The 22351-nt window shown below is 39.2% G+C and overlaps 1 protein-coding gene across 4 annotated transcripts in view; it reads left to right on the forward strand.

Moving 5' to 3' along the window:
- The window catches only part of Znf385b (zinc finger protein 385B), a 383090-nt gene that overhangs the window by 76198 nt on the left and 284541 nt on the right, over positions 1-22351 (forward strand). For 3 of the 4 annotated variants that reach the window (XM_051184403.1, XM_051184399.1, XM_051184401.1), the window contains exons 2-3: positions 19032-19185; positions 19790-20131. In XM_051184403.1, the coding sequence (XP_051040360.1) occupies positions 19792-20131 (340 nt within the window). In that variant the 5' untranslated portion in view covers positions 19032-19185; positions 19790-19791. The remainder of the gene's footprint in view (positions 1-19031; positions 19186-19789; positions 20132-22351) is intronic. The other variant, XM_051184400.1, reaches the window with a different exon arrangement.

Here is a 22351-nt window from a genome sequence, read left to right on the forward strand (position 1 = left end):
TGAGTGAGTACATACCATGTTCCTCTTTTTGTGACTGAGTTACCTCATTCAGGGTAGTTTCTTCAATTCCATCTATTTGCCTGTGAATTTCAAGATTCCATTGTTGTTGTTGTTGTTTTCCCCCCTTGCAGAGTAGTATTCCATTGTGTAGGTGTGCCACATCTACTTTATACATTCTTCAGTTGAGGGGCATCTAGGTTGCTTTCAGGTTCTTGCAATTAAAAATAATGCTACTATGAACATAGTTGAACAGATGTCTTTGTTGCATGAATGTGGATCATTTAGGTGTATGCCTAAGAGGTGGATTGCCAGGTCCTGTGGTAGACTGATTCCCATTTTTCTGAGGAAACATCATACTGATCTCCAAAATGGCTGTACAAGTTTGCACTCCCACCAACAGTGGAGGAGTGTTCCCTTCTCTCCACATCCTCTCCAACATAAAGCTGTCATTGGTGTTTCTAATTTTAGCAATTTTGACAGGAATAAGATGGTGTCTCAGAGTTGTTTTGATTTGCATTTCCCTGAGGGCTAAGGATATTGAGCAATTTCTTAAGTGTCTTTCAACCATTTTGGATTCCTCTATTGAGAATTCTCTAATCAGTTCTCTACCCACCTTTTTAATAAGGTTATTTGGTGTTTTAGTGACTAGTTTCTTGAGTTCTTTGTATATTTTGGAGATCAGCCCTCTGTCAGATATGGGGTTGGTGAAGATCTTTTCCCAGTCTGTAGGTTGCCATTTGGACTGTGTCCTTTGCCTTACAGACATTCCTTAGTTTCAGGAGGTCCCATTTATTAATTGTCGATCTCAGTGTCTGTGTTACTGCTGTTATGTTGAGGAAGAAGTCTCCGGTACCAATTTGTTCAAGGGTACCTCCCACTTTCTCTTTTAAGAGGTTCAGTGTGGCTGGATTTATGTTGAGGTTCATTGATCCATTGGGACTTAAGTTTTGTGTATGGCAATAGACATGGGTCTATCTGCAGTCTTCTACACACCATCATCCAGTTGTGCCAGCACCATTTGTTGAAGATGCTTTCCTCCTTCCATTGTATAATTTTAGATGTTTTGTCAAAAATCAGGTGTTTGTACATGTGTGGGTTAATATCAGGATTTTCAATTGGATTACATTTGTCTACCTCTCTATCTTTGTGCCAATACCAAGCTGTTTTCAGGACTATAGCTCTATAATAGAGCTTGAAGTCAGGGATGGTGATGCCACCTGAAGTTCCTTTATTGTACAGGGTTGTTTTGGCTACCTGGGTCTTTTGTTTTTCCATATAAAGTTGAGTAGTATCCTTTCAAGGTCAGTGAAGAATTGCGCTGGGATTCTGATGGGGATTGCATTGAATCTGTAGATTTCTTTTGACAAGATTTCCATTTTTGCTATGTTTATCCTACCTATCCAAGAGCATGGGAGATATTTCCATTTTCTGGTGTCTTCTTTAATTTCTTTCTTTAAAAACACAAAGTTCTTGCAATATAGGTCTTCCACTTGTTTGGTAAGCATTTTCCCAAGATGCTTTATGTTGTTTGTGGCTATTGTAAGTGGTGATGTTTCTCTGATTTCTTTCTCAGCCCCTTTATTGTCTGTGTATAGTAGGGCTATTGATTTGTTTTAGTTAATCTTGTATCTTGCCAATTTGCTGAATGTATTTATCAGCTGTAGGAGTTCCCTGGTAGAGTTTATTGGGTTGCTTATGTAAACTGTCATATCATCTGCAAATAGTGTAAGTTTGACTTCTTCCTTTCCAATTTGGATCTCCTTGATCTCCTTTTGTTGTCTTATTGCTTTAGCTAGAACTTCAAAAACAATATTGAAGAGATATGGAGAGAGAGGGCAGCCTTGTCTTGTTCCTGGTTTTAGAGGAATCGCCTTAAGCTTCTCTCCATTCAGTTTTGATGTTGTCTGTTGGTTTACTGTATATTGCTCTTATTATATTTAGGTATGTTCTTGTTATCACTGATCTCTCCAAGACCTTTATCATGAAAGGGTGTTGGATTTTGTCAAAGGCTTTTTCATCATCTAGTGAGATGGCCATGTGTTTTCTTCTCAGTTTCACATGGAACCTTCTCTAAAATTGATCACATACTAGACAACATATCAAATCTCAACATACATACATACATACATACATACATACATACATACATATATATATATATATATATATATGAATAGCCACCTGTATCTTATCAGACTACCATGCTTTAAAGTTGGAATTCAACATCAACATAAATTGCAGAAACCCTGGAAACTGAACAATGCAAAATTGTTCCATTTCTGGGTAAAGGAAGAAAGAAAGAAAGAATTTAAAGATTTCCTAGAATTCAGTGAGAATGAAGACACAACATACCTTAAATTACACTTTGAAAGTAGTGCTATGAGGAAAGTTCATTGCACTAAGTGCCCATATGAAGAAAACAGAGTCTAGTCACATTAGAGAATTAACAGGACAACTGAAAACCCTAGAACAAAAAGAAGCAAACTCACCCCGGAGGAGTAGATGCCCGGAAATAATCAATTTGAGGGCTGAAATCAATAAAGTAGAAACTTGGAAAATAATACAAAGAATTAGTGTAAGAAAGAGTTGGTTTTTCGAAAAAATCAACAATATTAGACAAATCTTTATCCAAACTAACCAAAAAGCAGAGAGAGTACATACAAATCACCAAAACCAGAAATGAAAAGGGGGACATAAAAATGGACACTGAGGAAATCCAGACAATTTTCAGGTCATACTTTGAAAACATGTAATCCACAAAATTCAGAAATTCAAAGGAAATGGACAAATTTCTGGATAGCTATCACTTACCAAAATTAAATCAAGAACAGATAAGCAACTTAAATAGACTTATAACCCCTAATAAAATAGAAACAGTCATCAAAAGCCTCCCTACCCCCCCCCCAAAAAAGCCCAGGGCCAGATGACTTCAGTGCAGAATTCTACCAGAAATTCAAAGAAGAGTTATAACCAATACTCTTCAAATTGTTCCACACAATAGAAGCAGAAGGTTCATTACCAAACTATTTTTTACAAGGCTACTTGTAAAAGGCTACTTGAGTACCTTGGTACTCAAGCCACACAAAGACACAACTAAGAAAAAGAACTACAGACCAATATTACTCATGAACATTGATGCAAAAATACAATAAAATACTGGAAATTCAATCCAAGAAAACATCAGAGAAATCATCCACCATGACCAAGTAGGCTTCATACCAGGGATGCAGGGATGGTTCAACATACGAAAATCTATCAATGTGATCCACCATATAAACAAACTGAAAGAGACGTTTCCCAAATTTTCTATGTTGAATATAACTTTTAAAATATTACAGGGGCTGTAATATATTACAGGTAAAGCATTTGCCTGGGATGCATGAGAGCCTGGGTTTAATCCTTAGTACTGAAGCAAACGAAAAAATATGGTTGTATCATATGTACACAAGTATGCTTGTTATAAATGTCAACAAAACTCTAACTGAATACACCGGTGTCAGCAGCACTCAGCTCAGTCAGTTTAACCCACAGTTGTCAGTCTGTATATTCTGTGCTCACCTTAAGTCCATGCCAAGCAGTGTCACCCTTCACCCTTTACCACCATTCAAGACAATGACCAGCCTGACCTCTAAGAGCACTGACTAGTTTCACATGTTCTCCTATTTTATATAAAAAGATTAACTGTACATTCTGTAACCTTTGATATACCTGGGGTTTATTCATACAATATATTTTTATCATGTTTTTTTCTCTCCCAGTTTTTCCCAGATTCTTTCTACCTCCCCTACTCACCTAACTCTATGTCCTCCCCCCTCTCTGTCTCTCTCTCAAACAAGAACCAAAGCCCTCCAAATTAAGAGGCACAGAAGACCCTGCAAAAACATTAAAATAAATATTAAAATCACAATAAACAAGCAAAAGACAAAAATAATACCCCCAAAATCAAATAAAACAACAGAAATACCACAGTATTTGTTTTGTGTTGGTCAGCTACTCATGGGCATGGAGCTTGCCCTAAATTTTGTTTGATAACTCCCCATTAAGACTGTATTGGAGAACACTGTGTACCAGTTGTAGATAGCTTCTTGGTTAGGTTGGGACCTTGTGTCCACTTCCCCCTCTTAGTCCTGGGACCCTGTTTGGCTTGAACCCATCCATGCAGGTCTTGTGTGCATCTGTTACCTTGTGTCTGGAAGATAATGTTTCTTTGGTGTTCCTTTAACAGGATAGTAGTAGCAGGTTTTTCCCCAGGACTATGAGTCTAAGGTTCTTGACCAGTTTATTGTGTTCGTGGTTGGTTACTCCTGTCATATTTGTGTCACTGTTGTACCAGTATGCATGTCAGGCAGGTCACTGTTTTCTTTCTCCTCCAGTAGCATGGAGAGTACTTCCTGCACCATGCATATTAATCAGTTGGGGTGAAGCTTCTAGTTAGGTACCATCTCAACTTCTCTGTGACCTGCGTAAGTATTGTCTTTAACAGTAGGGCCTTTTTATCAGGTTTAATGAAGCAACCAAGAGCCTTGGTAATACACTGTGGTTTGGGGGAATTTTCATGGGTTTTGTGTGGCTTTGGCATCAGGGTAACAATGGTTTTATAAAAAAAATGTTCTTTTAGTTTCTATTTTGTGGAATAATTTGAGGAGTGTCAGTATTAATTCTTTGAAGATCTGGTAAAATTCTTCTCTTAATCCATATGGCCCTGGACATTTATTTATTTATATTTACTTATTTTTGAGAGACTTTACCATTTCTATTTCATTAGGGATTATGTATTTGCTTCTTTAATTACTTATTTGATCTTGTTGTAATATTCTCTCTCTCTCTCTCCCTCTCTCTCTCTATAGGTTTACCAGTTTAGTACAGATTTTAAAAATATGTCCTTATGAGTTTCTTAATTTGGGGGTGTCTATTGCAGTGTCCTCTTTCCATCTCTAATTGTATTAATTTGGATCCCTTCTGTCCATCTTTTAGTTAATTTAGCTAAAGTTTTGTAGGTCTTGTTGATTTTCTCAAAGAACCAATACTTCATTTTTGATTATATTGTTTTTGGTGGATATTTTTTGGGGGAGAGCATGTTTGTTTGTTTGTATTTCATTGATTTCATCCATGAGATACTTATTTCTTGCCATCTACTTTTTTGGGGTGTTATTTCTTCTTGTTATTCTAGAGCTTTCAGGTGTTTCCTTAAATTACTGGTTTGAAATCTCTCCAATTTTTTGATGTAGATACTTAGTGCTATGAACTTACTTCTTACAACTGCCTTCATTTTGTCCCATAGATTTAGATATGTTGTTTTCATTTTAATTCAATTCTAACATTCTAACATTTTACATTTCCTTCTTGATTTCTGTCTTAATCTTTTTGTTTGTTTGTTTTCTTTCTTTTTTCTTTTTTTTTGTTAGTTTGTTTTTTTTTGGGGGGGAGGGGATGGGGGAGATTAGAGACAGGGTTTCCTCTGTGTAGCCTGAGCTGTCCTGGAACTCTCTTTGTAGACCAGGCTGGCCTTGAACTCACACAGCTCCACCTGCCTTTGCCTCTGGAGTGCTGGGATTAAAGTCATGTGCCCCCATGCCTAGCTTCATTTTTCCTTCAGTATTGAATTGTTCAATTACCATGGGCTTCTAAACTTTCTGTTGTTGTTGATGTCTTGCATTGTCATCACATAGGATGCATGGTGTGATTTCAGTTTTGTTTTTAATAACTGGTGAGAGTTACTTTGTGTCCTAGTATTTGCTCAGTTTTGGAGAGTATCCCAAGAGCTTCTGAGAAGAAAAGTGTTTGGCTAGAAAGTTAACATAGATGTTTTCTAGGTCCATTTAACTAATTACATTATTCAACTCCAGTATTCTCTGTTTCTGTTTTTTTGTTTTTATTTTATTTTGTTTGTTTTGTTTTTGTTTTTGTCTGGATGAATAGTCTGTTGGTGAGCTGGGATATTAAAATCACCCACTATTGTTTTGTAAGCGTTAATAAGTTTTTGTCTGCAGTAATGGGTTTTTTGTTGTTTGTTTTTCTGTGAATCAATACAGAATTGATACAGACACAAAGGAATGGAAATGGGCTAGTAGGAAAGACTGAGAGGGTCAGCAATAACTAACTGGTGTTATTCTTGAGATTCAACCATATTGTTGTATGTAGTTAGAAATCATTCTTCTTGATACTTTTTATTCTCTTGTGGAATTAATATATTGAGTTAATATATTGCAATATATGTTCATACTTTTTATATTGTTAATTTTAAAATAATGTATGGTATATACTCTTAATGAATATTTGGGTAATTTTTGATCTAGGTCTATTATAAATAATGTAATTACATATATGTTGGCTGTATACCTGCAGGTGAAATTGTTGCATCTTTGAGTGTACATATAAGTTCCATTTTAGTAGGTATTGCCAGTTTTTCTAAATGGTTAGTAGCAGTTTGCCCAACTGGCATCTGTGCATCAGGTTTGGTTTTTCTATTTTGTCATTAAATGTTTCATGTTTTCTGTTTGTTTTCCTTTTAACTAGAATCACATTATAGTGTTTATTTGTTGTTTCTGTGATGCCTAAAGAGTTGGGGTACATTTCCATGTGTTTACTTGCCATTTGAAGACTGTCTTCTTAATTCACAGTTTTGGTTCATTTTCTGTTGGATTTTCTGTCTTTAAAACTTCAGAGATTTCACATAGGAATCCTTCTCTGGATGTATATGAATTGCAAGTATGTTCTTCTACCCTGCCTTTTCTTAGTGGTATCTTTAGTTGAAGAAATAATTTTAACTTTAATATATTTAGTATTTGTTTTGTCTTGGGGTCAGTACTCTTTATGTCTTTGCATAGTCTGGTCATGAAAGCCATGTTCACCTCAGGCTATAAGTACTACCACCATCTCCCCTCACCCATACCTACCACCGTCAACCCTCACCTATGCCTACTTCCGTCAACCCTCACTTGTGCCTATCATCACCGTTACTCCTTATCTACATCTGATACCATCAGCCCTCACCTATGCCAGCTGCCATTACTCCTCACCTAAGCCTACAACCATTTTCCGTCATCACCTCCAAGACAAGGACAAGCCTGAGGTATGCAGTAAGCAGTGAAGCATTTGTTTTGCCATCCATTTATTGAAATTAATATTTGTGGTGGTTTGTAAGAAAATGGCCCCCAAAGGGAGTGGCACTATTAGGAGGTGTGGCCTTGTGGGAGGAAGGGTATCACTGTGGGGGCAACTTTGAGGTCTCTTTTGTTCAAGCTTCCTTCAGCATGACAGGCAGTCAATTTCCTGTTGCCTCTGAATCAAGAAGTGAGGACTGTCAGCTCCATCACTAAGTCTTCCTGCATGCCGCTATGTTCCTTGCCATGATGATAATGGACCAGACCCCGAGAGGCACCCCAATTAATTATTTCCTTTATAAGAGCTGCTGTGGTCATTGTTTCTCTTCACAGCAATGAAAACCCTAAGATATGACCCCTTGACCACTATGTTATCATTTGTGTTCAGGACACAGGCAACCCACCATATATACCATGGTCTGTATGCAGACTTTTTTGTTCTCATCGTTTTTTGTTTTTTTTTTTTTTTTTTTTTCCTTCAGTTAAAACTAGGATATCTTACTATAGCCTCATGATAGTCTGTGACTACTGGTGATTCAAGTTCTGCAACTTCATCATTCTTTGGATTGCCTTGGCTGTCCCTTGTTCTTTGAAACTATATATACATCTTTGAATCAGGTCAATTTTTAAAAAGCAAATCTCCTGGATTTTAGTTATCATTTCTTTGAATCTACTAATTGTGGAGAACGAGCTCATCAGTTTTGTAATTAGAAAATGCATAGTAATTTCAAAAATGAAACCTAACTAGGTTACAGAATTTTAAAAACAGTTTTGTTTTCCAAGAGGGAAATAAAATATTTCAATGATAGTTGTTTTCAAGATGTGTGTGTGTGTGTGTGTGTGTGTGTGTAATATATTGTATATTCTAAGAGATAAGAAAGTAACTGCAAAATCTAGTCATTAGTCCATAAAATAAATCATGAAATAAAGTTTGTTTCTTCATGTAAGTTTGGAGAAAGTACTCACAGGCAGGACTTTGTGTTTTCAACAGCTACTTTCTGGTAGTATCAGGTACAAAGGAGTGTGTTGTGAACGTAGGTGACTGTTCCCTACATTTCACTTGAAGAGGTTCCATTTTACAACGGTCAGCCTGACATTGTAGCATTTTTCCTGGTCAAAGGTGTCCTGATTTGACCTACTAGTCAAATAACAGGCTTATATAAATTTTATTGCTATTTTTACTACAAATGCCACACCAATATATTGCCCAAGAAAATAATTTTCTTTGTGAACAAATTGTTATAAATTAGAACTGTCAAATGTTTCTAAGTGTTCCTTTTACCTACAAAGCCCTCTTAATGGCTTAGGAAGAACATCCTTTGGTGATGCTGGGTTTTAAAACAAAGTTCATGACTGAGAAAAAGGGTCCAGCGGGGAAACTGCACACAGTCAAGGGTGAGTCCAGTCCTTGCAATGACCTTAATGAAATCATTGCTGCTTTTATGTTTTTATAGCACAAGGACCACTTTATTTGAGTTTGAGAGAAAAACAGGGCAGGCAAGCTGTAAATCTCAGAAGGCGCTGGGAAGAGGGAGATGGAGTAGAGAGGGTGGGGAAGGGGAAGAGGAGGGGAAGAAGTAGGTGGAGGAGAGGGGGATGGAGGAGAGGGAGCGAGAGAATCATTCCTCCAAGAAAATAGACAGGCTCAGCTGTGGAGTCTTCAAGCAACTCTAGGAGCAAAGATGGAGGGAACTCATGACTTATTTGAGGGACTAATAACCACATTTTACAATTACTTTATTTCCTACAATATACTACTACTACTACTACTACTACTACTACTACACACACACACACACACACACACACACACACACACCTTGAATACAAACATTTATTTTCCTCTTGGAAAACAAAACTGTAAAATTCTTTAGCCTGGTCATGTTTTATTTTATTTTAATTACTATGTATTTTTGAATTACAAAACTAATGAGCTCATTCTCTACAATTAGTAGATTTAAAGTAAACTTTCACCCAAAAAGAGTGAGTAAAGCAGTCCAGAGTCAGGGAAAGCATGAGTAAGCTTTTAGATGGTTTCTAAAAATAAGATAGAGAAGGAAAAGAAAAAAATATGCTAGGCACTGGGTGCAGATCTGAGTTCAGACAGCACTGGGTTCTGGCTCTTGTGTCCCAGGACAAAGGATTGCAAGCATCATGGTGTAATGCTCAGAAAGAGCAATAGAGACCGTGGGATTGGACTAGTGATAAGAGGAGAGCTCCTAAAAGCCAAAGTCACTACTTCTTAAGGAACACTGCTGTCTTCTGGGGAGCCTGCTGTTGACTTTCCTGTCCCCTCTTCCATGCTTAGGAAGTTCCTATCAGGTGGGATTGCTTATTCCCACTTCATACAAAAACTTAGAGTGGTTCCTGGCTTTCACAGGGCACTGTTCTTGGGTGTACCCCAACCTGAGCAGTGACAATGGCAGGATCAGAGCTGCCATGTCTGTCCTTGCGGGTCATGTTTAGCCCTTTCTAAGCTCCCTCTCCCGTGCTTTGTTTCTAAGTCTCATGGTGCACAGATTTAGAAGGCAAGTTACAGTACATGTGGAATCTAGTGGTCCTTACCACAAAGAGGATTATATGTACCTCTTAGCATTGTGCTGGTTCAGGTCTTGTTTAGGTACACACTAACCCAGAAGGGGGAAATCTTGGGGCCCCGCCCTTAGACAAAGAACTCCAGGCAACTAAGGAATGCTGATAGTGGGAGAAATAGTCTTCCCCAAGGATGAGCTCCATAATTGTTTATCTAATATCAAGTGCTCAGTCCTGATGTCCTATAAATGCAGGTAACACTAAATGGACTGAGGTGATGGCATTTATAGATTTATATGCTTATATATGTGACAGTGGCAATAAGAGAGGGCATATATTTGAGAGGGAACAAGTGGGTACACAGAAGGGTCTAGAAGGAGGAATGGAAAGAAGGGAAGTGATATAGTTATATTTTAATTAAAAATAAAAATTCAAGAAAAAATAGGACTATGTAGCCCAGTCCATAGCATCTCTTTTAGCTATAGGGGTACTTCATATATGTTTTAGTTGAATATGAAAAGCCAAGTATTGAAAACAGCGTTTATCAAGAGTCAATTTCAATCTATCATTAATATAACTCTTGATATATATTTAACTTGATATTTAACTGTCTCCTTAATCTTTTTTTGAGTTAGCAAAACGGGTCTCTTGCCTTTGATTCATCCCACAAAAATGAAAATTCTCAAATAGTATTCTTTTTCTAGGAAAGTTCATGCTGTGATGAAATTAAATAAATAAAAATTAAATGTAGTGCTTGAAGATTATTCATTTAATATGAAAGCTAGCATATCACATAATTCTCTAAAGATTACAATTATGGCATAATCTAATTTCCATGCTAGAATCATTTAAGTACTTATAAATATTTGTATCTCAAAATAAGTATGTATTCTGTATCTGTTTAGCTAGGGCTTCAAAGCTGTTAATGTATCCCGCTTTTTAACTGAACATTTCACTAATTGTTCCTTATATAACAGCTTCCAAATTACCATTGTCACTGCAACATGCCCTTCTTGCACTCAGAATCATCCACGTTTCTTTCTGTTGATACACTAAATGTATTAAGCACATAAAAGAGCTAGTGTTGGTGCATACCTTTAATCCCAGCACTTAGAAAGTGGCTCAGGAGGACTGCAAGTTAGAGGTCAGTCTGGGCTACAAACTGAGACCTATTTAAACTGAGACTAGAATTTAAAAGGTATTTTCAGTCTTGCTTTATCCAAAGTACACATATACAGTTGAAACTGATATTGTGGCATTAAGAGTAAATTGCATTCTCATTGTTAACATTGTTTGGCTGTCTGAATTTGATGGCCTTGGGTGACTTTGAAGAGCAAGGGTTCCAGAAAAGACTCTGTGTATAAACACGTTCAACTTTCAGGCCTTTTGAAAGTCAGTGGCAGCTTTTGAGCAAAGCTAAACTGCATTTGAATTATAGCACTGACTTAGTCTTATAGAATACCTTTTAAGTGCCAGACCTCTGATTTGCTTTCTGCCTGTAACAACTAATGACACAGTTTATTTTCTTTATATTTAGATAATGAAATGTCCCTCCCTGTTTGTTCCCCGCATCATAAAAAGTATTCAAATGCAGATCTAGGGAAGTAGTTCAGAGATGGAGCTCTTGACTAGCATGCACACAATTCTAGGTTCAATCCTCAGCACCACAATAGATAAATACATAAATAAATATAAATTCTGACTTGATGCAGGAATTCTAATATTTTATCAGGTTTTGGGGGACCCTAGAGATTTTATTTTACAGTTATCCAATGTTTTCACCAGCTGATTGGTTAAGAACTACTGCCTGGCTCTTTTGTAGATTAGTAGCATTCATTAGTTCATTGCTGCTTCTCTCCACACATGGCCTTCACCTCAGGTGCCATCCCAGACTTGCACAGTGCTCCACAGTGACAAGGCCATCTGTAATATTTCTTCACTGATGAGTTAGAAATGTATTTTTTAAGGTTTCGTTTTTTTATATTTAATTATGCATGATGCGTGCGTGCATGCATGCGTGTGTGTGTGTGTGTGTGTGTGTGTGTGTGTGTGTGTGTGTGTGTATACATGTGAAGGCAGGTGCTGATAGAGGCCCGTGGATCTGGAGTTCAGGTTATTGTGAACCACTAGACATGTGCTGAGAACCAAATTCATGTTATCTGCAAGAGCGGTATACACTGTTAACCACTGAGCCACCTCTTCTGTTTTGAAAAGGAACAGAAGCAAACTAGTGGAAAACTAAACTGTGTTCCTAGACAGAGGTACTTGGGTTTCTAGACCAGAGCCTCCAAAGGTGTCCCCTTTGTGACATTCTTTTCTGCCTGGTCTCAGGACTGTCACCATGTGTCAGGGGTCATTTTCTCTTATCATTCCAGAAATATCTGGACCATAGGCTTCCTGCTCCTCTAGGTTCACCCTTCTGTTCCCTATGCCTGTCAGTATTTTGGAAGACAGGCAGTCAAAATATCTCTTCTTTTCTAAATGTATCTACAGAAATATGGTTGCCCCCTTTGTTGTAGCCATTAGGATAATTTTAGGGAAAAAATGACTTGCCATGAAATCATGTTTATTTATCTAAAATATGGACCATTAAGTAATATATTTTGGTCTGAGCCTCAGCAGTCCCAAGCCATTCTTCTTTTATTGTAGAATGTCCCAGAATCATTCCTTTCTACCTGGTCTCTACTAATCTCCCAATGTAATGGTGAAAACACATTCACCTTCCAGACTCTAACAAAATCTTTCAGGATTGAAATAGAATTGAAATCCACTGAGAAGAAATAAAAAATACCCCATGAAAAAAAATATATTTTAGAGATTCAGCCGTGCCATGGGGAGGACACCTTTTATACACCTAAGAAATGCAGATTGATGTCCTGGGAGCCATAACTCCACAGTGTCCATGGCAGAGCATTGTGAGCCTATGCTCTTGCCTTCACATACCATGAAGAGCCTCTAAGGTGTTTCCTCTCAAATGAATGCTTTGAGGAAAACTTTTCCTCAAAGGGAAGAAATTACTAGAAGCATGGCAGTGCCAGTCTTTTTCACTCAACTATCAGCACCAACATCTTTTGGAGTCCAGATGAATTCAGAGCTTCCTGTCATAGTTTACGTCATCAGCACCTGGCACAGTGCCAGTAGATGGTTAGAAAACATCTTCTTCGAATCCCCCATGACAGCGCCCCTTACCAGCAGGAAGTAGTTTGGCAAGAACAATGCCCAAATTCCCAAATATTGTCTATAAATGTTTGTTTTCATTTAAATGGACTAGGTTATATAAAATTAAAAAAAGTATAGTCATTAAAAAAAAAGAAAAGAAAACAAGGAACAGAGGCAGTTCCCCAGGCAGTAATTCCAATTCAGCACAACAAAGCTAAGGTGAGGAGGCGGTGTGCTCGGCAGTCATACTCCCTAGTGAAGCAGCAGAGTGGCTGTGGTTTACTAGGGCTCCCTTCTGCTTATCTTGTGTCACTGTGCTGGGCAGTTGACCCTAGAACCTTGCACATGCTAGGAAGTCATTATATGAACCATACCCTCAGCTCTACAGCATGGTCAGCTTGTTATTAACAGTCAGTATCAGATAAATGTGAAATTGGATTAAATCGAGCATAGACTCCCATATCTAGTTCCTGTTATGAAATAATTGCTGAACCACACAACAGATGAACACATTCTTCTGACCTCTTTATTTTTTCAAAAACGGATACCCTGGTCATCAACTTGTTGACTTTAAGTAAAGTTTAAAGAGTCAATATGAAGTAATTGCAACCCAGGAAACTGAGTAAGATTCTGTATCACAGTCCAGTGTATTTGTCACCTTTGTTTCATCTCCAAGGAGTTTTCCTGAACCTTCCCCATGGCACTTAGGACTGTATTTCCTGTTAAAGTAGCCACAGTAGAGGACGGGGGCTATGTGGACACTAATGTGTGACATTGCTAGAGCTGGGCTTCCCACAACAGAAGTAGTTCAAGCTTTGTTTTCTAAACTATTGAGTTTGGTTACCTTGTTCACAATGAGTGCCCCCACCCAACACCTTAAGCAGGTGGGCACAACACTGCATCTACTTATTTAGCCAGAATTAAATGCTTTTTTGTACTAGCTGCAATCATGGATGCTAAGGGTGCCAAGACAAGTATGACTTTTATTTTTCTTATAGATATAGCTTTATTATGTTGAAAAAGTGAGTTCTTTTTTATTATTCTCTCATTATTACTTTGTGATTGCAGTTTCCCCTCCCTCCACCCCTCCCAGTCGCTCCCCTGAAATCCCATCTCTCCCAGATCCACTCCTCTGTTTCCCTTCAAAAAAGAGCAGGCTTCCCAAGGACATCAGATGAACATGGCATGACAAGTTACAATAAGAAATAAGACTAGGCACAAACCTTCTTATTGGGGCAGGATGAAGCAACCCAGGAGAAGAAAAAGGGTCCCAAGAGCAGGCAAAAGAGTCAGAGACTGTTGGGGAATATTATTTTAAGGTGTGTTACTGTTGTTTATATTGCATTGTTTAACTCTGTGAAGCTATGCTACTATGCCTGTCTAAAACACCTGATGGTCTAATAAAGAGCTGAATGACCAATAGTGAGGCAGGGAGAGGAATAGTTGGGGCTAGTAGGCAGAGGGTATAAATATGAGGAGAACTCTGGGAGAAGAGGATCTGAGGATTGGGAAAAAACCACCCAGCTACACAGCCCGGTCATGGTGTAAGAAGGAAAGAAAAGGCATACAGGAATATAGAAAGATAAAAGCCCCAAGGCCAAGATACATGAGATAATTTAAGAAAAGCTGGCAAGAAACAAGCCAAGGTAAGGCAGGACATTCGTAACTAAGAATAAGCCTGCATGTGTGATTTATTTGGGAGCTGGGTGGTGGGCTCCTCAGAAAGACAAAAGAGCAAAAACATCACACCAAGAGACAGCCCCATTCCTATGTTGAAGTCTTACAAGAACTCCAGGCTACACAACCAGAGCAAATAAATATGCAGGGGACCTAGGTCAGACCCACACAGGCCCTCTGATTCTCACTTTAGTCTGTTGATGTCTATGGGCTGTGTTTTCCTGGTGTCCTGACCCCTCTGTCTCCTACAGTCCTTCTTCCCCCTCTTCTGTGGGATTCCTCTAGCTCTGCCTAGTGTTTGGCTTTGGGTCTGTGTATCTGCTCCCATCACTTGAAGCCACTCTGATGACGATTATGCTATTCTTAGGTCTACAAGTATAACAGAGTATCCCTGACATTTTAAAAGATTTATTTATTTAGTTATTTTGCCAACCATGTTTGGTTTTATCCTAGGTCTCTGGGCTGTCTTACATCTGGTCATCCAGTCCCTGTCAGGTGAGAGCTTCTTCTCCTGACATGGGCCTCAAGTTGGACCAGTCATTTGTTGGCCACTCCCACAAGTTTGGCGCCACCAGGGTTTGGTGGCTGCATTGCTGTCTGAGGTCCACCACTGGGAACCTAGTACAGAATACGGATGGTTCAGTCTCATAATCCCACATTACTAGGAGTCTTCACTATACTTTCCCTCAGATTCCTGAGAGTTCCATTACACTAAGTTTCAACGTCACCCTCTAAATGTCCCCCAGTTCCAGTCATCTCTTCTAGTACTCTCTTCCTCCATCCCTCACCCCTGCCTGATCTCTACCAGTACCATCCCTACCTGCCCCAAGTCCACTTACAAAATCCATTCTATTTCCTCATTCCTAGGGAGACCCATGCAACCCCCATTCTCGAGTTCTCTTTGTTATTTAGCCTCTTTGTGTTTGTGAATTAACAGTTAATATCCACTTAGAAGAGAGTACTTACCATGGTTGTCTTTCTGGGTATGTGTTATCTCACTCAGGATGATGTTTTTTCTAGTTCCATCCATTTGCCTGCAAATTTCTTGATGTAATTTATTTTAAACAGTTGAGTAAATGTACCACATTTTCTTTATCTGCCATTCAGTTGAGAGACATCTAGGTTGTCTCCAGTTTCTGGCATAAAATGAATAAAGCTGCTATGAACATAGTTGAGCAAATGTCCTTCTGGTAGGACAGAACATGCTTTGGGTATATACCAGGTCTTGAAGGAGATCAATTCCCAATTTTTTGAGGAACCACTATATTGATTTCCAAAGTGGCTGTACAAGTTTGTACTCCTACCAGCAATGGAGGAGCGGTCCCCTTACTCCACATCTTTGTCAGCATGAGCTGTCAGTTGTGGTTTTGTTCTTAGCCATTATGACAGGTGCAAGATGTGGAAAATGAAATCTCAGTGTTACTTTGTTTTGCATTTTCCTGATGGTTAAGGATGTTGAACATTTCTTTAAGTGTTTTTCAGTCATTTGAGAATATTCAGTTGAGACTTTAGATCTGTACTTCGTTTTTTTTAATGAATTATTTGATTTGTTGATGTCTAGTTTCTTTAGTTCTTATTATATTTTGGAAGTTAGCCCTTTGTCAGATGTGGAATTGATAATCTTTTCCTATTCTGTAGGCTGACATTTTTTCCTATTGATGGTGTCCTTTGCCTTACAGAAGCTTTTCAGTTTCATGTCCCCATTGTTAATTGTTGATCTTAGTGCCTGTACTATCAGTGTTCTGTTCAGGAAGTTTTCACCTGTGCCAATTTGTTCAAGGATACTCCCCACTTTCTCTTCTATCAGGTTCAGTGTATCAGTTTTATGTTGAGTCTTTGATCCACTTGGACTGGAATTTTATGCAGGGTGATAGATAGATAGGGGTCTATTTGCATTCTTCTGTATGCAGTCATCAAGTTAAACCAGAACCACTTATTGAATGCAAGTGAGAGAAGTTGCAAAATTATACAGCTATAGTAAACCTAAATTAATATTTAAAGTGATCACAAAAGAGCTGTGTGCTATCCTGGATTTGTGAATAAAGGATTTTGGAGTGAGAAGGTAGGAGAGAGACCATGGCAAGGGGAACATCTAGAGGACTCTAGGTAACAACTGACTAGGATGCAGCAATGGGGGAATGTACCCAGAAGTTTCTCAAAAGGTGACACAGTGCCACAGTGTGTCACACAGTGCAGCATTTACCTCTGCAGCAGCCTTCAGCCCACTCTAAGTTATTATAAAAACCACTGAACAGCAATACACATGGGACTGGTCCTAAAGGTAAGACTTTACCTTAGAAAAGTTTGCCCAATCTGTCACCTCTTAGTCTTGTCCTCAGAGACACCTCATGGTTCACCTAAACCAGCATGTTCCTAACTGCTCTCAAAAGTCAGCAGCCCTGAAGGTTTTTCTATCCCATGCATACAAAACATGCCATCTAAGATAGTCTGCAATTTTTCTCTCTCTTCCACTTAGACTGGATTGTCAACCTTACCCTTACCCAGAAAGTTGACATTATAAACACCATCACTCCACACATGGTGTAAGCCTGGACATTATATCATTTTGGACCCAATATGGATGTGGAGACTCTGGTATTTGCCACCATAGACTGGTTGCGAGTGGAAATAGTTAGAACCTTTTTTGTCCTCTCTGATAAGTCAAGGAAGTGTGGTGAATGAAATCAGATGCTAGACTGATACCTCGGAGTTGGCAAACATCACTTAAGGCATCACACCCTTGCCAGAGTGGCCCATAGGTGTGATTCTGGGGCTGGAAGGATCCCTTGGCTGAGTTGCTCTGGAGAAAGCACAAACTTTCCAGGTTCCCAGTTTCCTATTTAGAATATGCATGAGTGAACCTTCTTTCTGAGACAAATGACAATAGCCTCAAAGTAGAGGCAGCTGGTTTACATTGTATGATGAAAAAAAAAAAAAAAAAGGCCATTGTTTCACTACCAGATTTAAAGGGGGAATAATATGGTAGACCCCTTGCTTCTGTGAGACACCATGTTCATTTACAACACAGGCAAGCCCAGAGACCTTCAGAGAGGTCGCATTTTCAGATGAAAGTTTTGGTAGCCTCTAGGGAACTCAAGGGTCACATAGCTGCTTGAGGGGGGGATCTAGTGCTGCAGTAAGGTCAGGTGACTGGTCAAGCTTTGTGAGCTTCCCAGGTGCAATTCTCCTTCTTTTCTGTGGATTAGTGTTCTCGCCAGGCTGCAACATGGATGGACTCATGATCTGTTTACCAATGCAGCTCGCTCACCAGTTCTTATATTCTAATATTTGGAGAGAGGTTATGGTAATGTTTGAATGTTGTGAAGTGTGACCAAGTTTTGGATTTGAAGTCTAAAGACAGAAATACATATGTGCAATTCAAATCACATTTTAGTAAGGATTCTCCCCGCCCCCAAATAGCTATGGGAATTTCCTACTTGTTATTGATGCAGAATTTATATAGATCCCCCCCCCATTTTTTAGAGGAGGCATGTTACATTTATGTGTAGAGGTGGGAGTCAGTTCTCTCCTTCCAATATGTAGGTCCTGGGAATTAAATCCAGGTTGTGAGGCTTTGCATCAAGGGCTTTTACTTGCTGAGTCATCTCACCAGCCTATTTGTGTAGATTTAAAGGAAAGAAAACTGATGAAGCTGAAAGGAATAGGTAACATTTTATAGAGTCCCTTAAAATGGTAGCACCAGATAATATACTATATGGGTTGAGTATGTTTTATGCATCAAGGAAGAAGATGTGAACTGTCCTTGTGGCTGGGTATTTGGGTAAACTGTAGATTTGACATATTTGTGTAGAATCAACACCTGTCTTTATGGTCACATCCTATCTGAATCTTCTTTATTCAGCTTGTGAACCTGTGTTTCATTTCTCCGTTGTTCCTTGAGAGCCCAGAGCCAACTTAGATAAAAAAAATCCCTCAAGCAAATAATGTATTTTAATTCTCAGAGTTTACCCCATTCACAAAAATCTGTCACAAGTCATTATGAGTCCCGATTATTCTTTTATATGACTGTTTTTGTCCTCCTTGTCCAGTTGTCTGTCCTTGCTTTTTTATTTTAATTTTTGTCTTTTGAGATGAGGCATTAAACCCATCCTGGGTTTGAACTTGAAATTTTCCTTCCTTAGTCTCTTTAAGTGTGGGGTTGAAGTGTTCATTCCTGTGCCTGCATACCCCAGTCTTCTTCGAGAGTGGTTTTCTCCTCATCCAACCCAAGAAACAAAACACTGGCACACTTACATGGAAAGCCTGAAAATGCCAGGGATTCTGAGATCAACTGAAATGAACAGTTAACCTATTTTAAAGTAGAACTGAACAATAAATAAATAAAACGGCAGGGTAACTTTCACTAACCTAGGGTCTTGAAGGACTGAAAAATTCCTTTTTAAATCCCTTAGGAGGAGTATCATTCTTTGTTATCAAATAATTGGAAGGAAAGGCTGGCATTTAAAAATATGTTATGTGGGAGTGTGTTTTACTTTGTTAACCTATGCACCTGTTTGCTATAATACCGTATTTCCATTTTTTTTTTTTTTTGTATTTCAGATGCTCTACATTTCAAGCCTATCAAAGATTAAATTGATATTTATGGGTTAGCCTGGAAATATACACAAACCACTTGTTTCACTACATCTATAAGAAAATATGTGCAAATTCCAGACAGCTGACTTGTAAAGGGGCTTTTAGAACACAATTCAATGTAAGTTGTTTTTATACTGTGTTTTCATCTTTGTTCTGATTAGAACCTAGTTCTGGCATGTGTCTGTTTGCATGTGTGCAGCTCTCTCTCTCTCTCTCTCTCTCTCTCTCTCTCTCTCTCTGTGTGTGTGTGTGTGTGTGTGTGAGTGTGTGTGTGAGTGTGTGTACACTTTATGTTCATTTTTGTCTTGAAATGTTATTTGGAATAGTTTTTGTTTCAAAACATTCCTTTTTGTTTTGAATAGATATTTATATACCTACTACATAAAAGGTTCAGTTCTAGGCCTAACCCAGAGATGAGGTTGCTGTCCTCACAGGGTGAGGTGCACGTGGCCAGCCCTGTCCTGACTCTGGGTTGAGAATGAGTTCCCTGGAGAAGACCACTGCTAGCAAAGATCTCATGGGTGGGCAAGGGTTAAAAGGGTAGAGGGAGTGAGAAGTGATAGGGAGGAGGTGATAGAAGAGGGCAGAGGGAGTTATAAAATGCTTCAGATTTGTTGAACCATATCTGCTGAACTCAACCATTAAAAATGAATTGTATCCACACTGGAAGATAAGAGAGCACATATAAGTTTATAGGCCCTTATGTTTCTTTTTTCTTACAGTTATGAAGTACTCCTTAAGCCCTGACAACCTTTGTGAAGATGGAATTATGAATATGGCAACCTTCCTACGGGGCTTTGAAGAAAAGGGGTTAAAGAGTGACAGGCCTGGGGACCAGTTCAATAAAGAGAAGAAGAAGATTCTCTTCTCTTTTTGTGATGTGTGCAATATCCAGCTAAACTCTGCAGCCCAGGCCCAGGTCCATTATGACGGCAAATCCCATCGAAAGCGGGTCAAGCAGCTGAGTGATGGGCAGCCGCCTCCACCAGCCCAGGGCTCGGGGCCACTGCTTGCCAGCTCTTGCCCTTGCCCTTGCCCTTGCCCTGGCACGAACACCAGCACAGGTAGGAAGCAGGCTCCATGCACCACTGCCTTTTTGGAAAAATGGTTCTGTTACAGAAAATGAAGGTTTTAGAGCAAGGTATTGCTCATCTTAAAACTATTACCACAGGTAGGCTGTTTCTCTAGAGGTGAAGTCTAGGAAGATCTGTGTTCACTCTCACAGCATTTATACACACACACACACACACACACACACACACACACACACACACGTACGTACATTGGACCATGGACTTACTATTTCCCCACATAGGGTGAGCTTTTGAAATTGTATTTAAAATTGATCAGTGATAACCATTATTCCATCCCTCTTCAAAATTAGGCTTGAAAGAGAATTCTACTTCCTATTGGCTGATGTCCTACTTGATGGCATCTAAACTGCTACAGTTTTATTTATAACATCCCACAATTCTGTCATCAAGCATTAATCTAGCACACTAGGCTCTCTTCCTCTTTTGGAGGGCTGCCTACAGTGCTGTGGTGGAGTTGACAGCTAGAACAGGCCTTATCCAAACCAGCAAGCCTCTCTTCTGAGTTCCCACCCCGCACTCTTTTTCCAGGATCAGGCAGAAGTAGAACTTGAGAGTTTTCACCCCTACATCTGCCCTTATGTTTGGATCACCTTGCAAATCCCTGCTCTTATCCTTGGACAGCCTTTCCTCCTCCATGGCACTGCTTAGTGCTGGCTTCATCTACCAGAGCCAAGAGAACAGAGTTTTATTGCTATCTCTAGAGAAGGCTCCCACTCAGGTGGGTTTCCCTCCAAATGAGGTAGAAGGGCCCTCAAACCCATCTGGCCAGTGTTTGTTCATATCACATGGCTTCCACATGAAATGAGTCAATGCAGGGATGCCAGTGGTTGGCTTACTGATTTTGTATGCTATACACTGGTCTACGTCACTACAGCTGGAAATGAGTATGTGCTGCAGATGCATAGCTTTTCTATTTAAAGCTAACTGCAACCATGTGTTTGCCTCGCAAAACAAGTTTAACTTCATTAAACTAATTCCCCTAATCCATGCTTATCATACTGTGATATAAGATACATGTTATAATAGCGAAAAATTGCTTTTCATTTCTACTTATTTATTACAGTGACAATTATAATTGTTCACAGAAGCATATGTAGGCTTGCGTTTTCATGTTAAGAATATGTTGGTGGTGTTAGGCTAAAATTGATGTCTTGGTTAGAAAGCAAATAGCCCAAGGAATGGTTTGAATTATATCTCAGTCCTAATGTCTGTAGTTACCTTAGTAATTTAAATTATATAGTTGTATAACCTGATGACAGAGGAAAGTTTCTGTCATGGAAATTAGTGGATGACAGTGTACAGTTTTTAATGTTTTGAGCCTCTTACTCAATAAGGACCAAGCCTGACATTGGGTCCTTTTTCCACCTCACTCACTTTGCTCTGTTTTGATCTATGACACTGCTGTTTTCCCTCAACACTGGTCTCAATCCATACATAACTTCTCACCTTTGTTTGTTCGGGACTCTTTGATGAGGAAGAGTGAGTTCTAGTCTTAACATGTCTATCTCTCTCCTTGATCTAAATAAAGACAGCTTCACGGCCCCTGGAGCACAGAGTAGAGCTGGGCACAGCCACTGTCACTGTGCTCTGCCCCAGTCTGCTGTTTAGCTTAGGAGACGGGAACGCGGTGAGGATGAAGGCATGGTGATTTCCTCCTTCTGCCTTTGCAGAGTGACAGTGTTGTTCCTTGGTGCCTGCTATCTCAGCTCTTTTTATCAGTCATAGCTGGAGTCCTTTTCGAGGTAGCTGTGTCTTCCAACTTGCCCTCAGCTGGAAGCAATTGCATCATTCCTCAACTATGTGTGCCTCTGGCTTTTTTTTCTTCCTAACTGTTGTAGTCCGGATGAAACTCTGTCACCATTCTCATAAGCCCCAATTCGGGGAGCTTTGTAACATACCAAGAGTCCATGGTAAAGATTCGAATCCGTGGGATCCAGACATGTAGAAAACAGGCTTCGGAGAAGGAGGTTTCTCTTTCTTGCTCAGTTAACAATAGAAGGCTGGTGATTTCAAGGACAAAGCATGAACCAAAGGAACAAAATGCTACTCTTTCTGTTTTTGCTCATGATTGCTCAGCTTTCGAGGTATGATGAGTTGAAATCTGTTCCCCGCCTGGAAAGTAAAACAAGAACAGCAAAGAAACAAATAGTAATACACACCCCATGTGTTGGAGTCCTAGCTCTAAAATAG

The sequence above is a fragment of the Phodopus roborovskii genome, unplaced genomic scaffold (assembly GCF_943737965.1).
Source record: "Phodopus roborovskii unplaced genomic scaffold, PHOROB, whole genome shotgun sequence".
Classification (NCBI taxonomy): domain Eukaryota; kingdom Metazoa; phylum Chordata; class Mammalia; order Rodentia; family Cricetidae; genus Phodopus; species Phodopus roborovskii.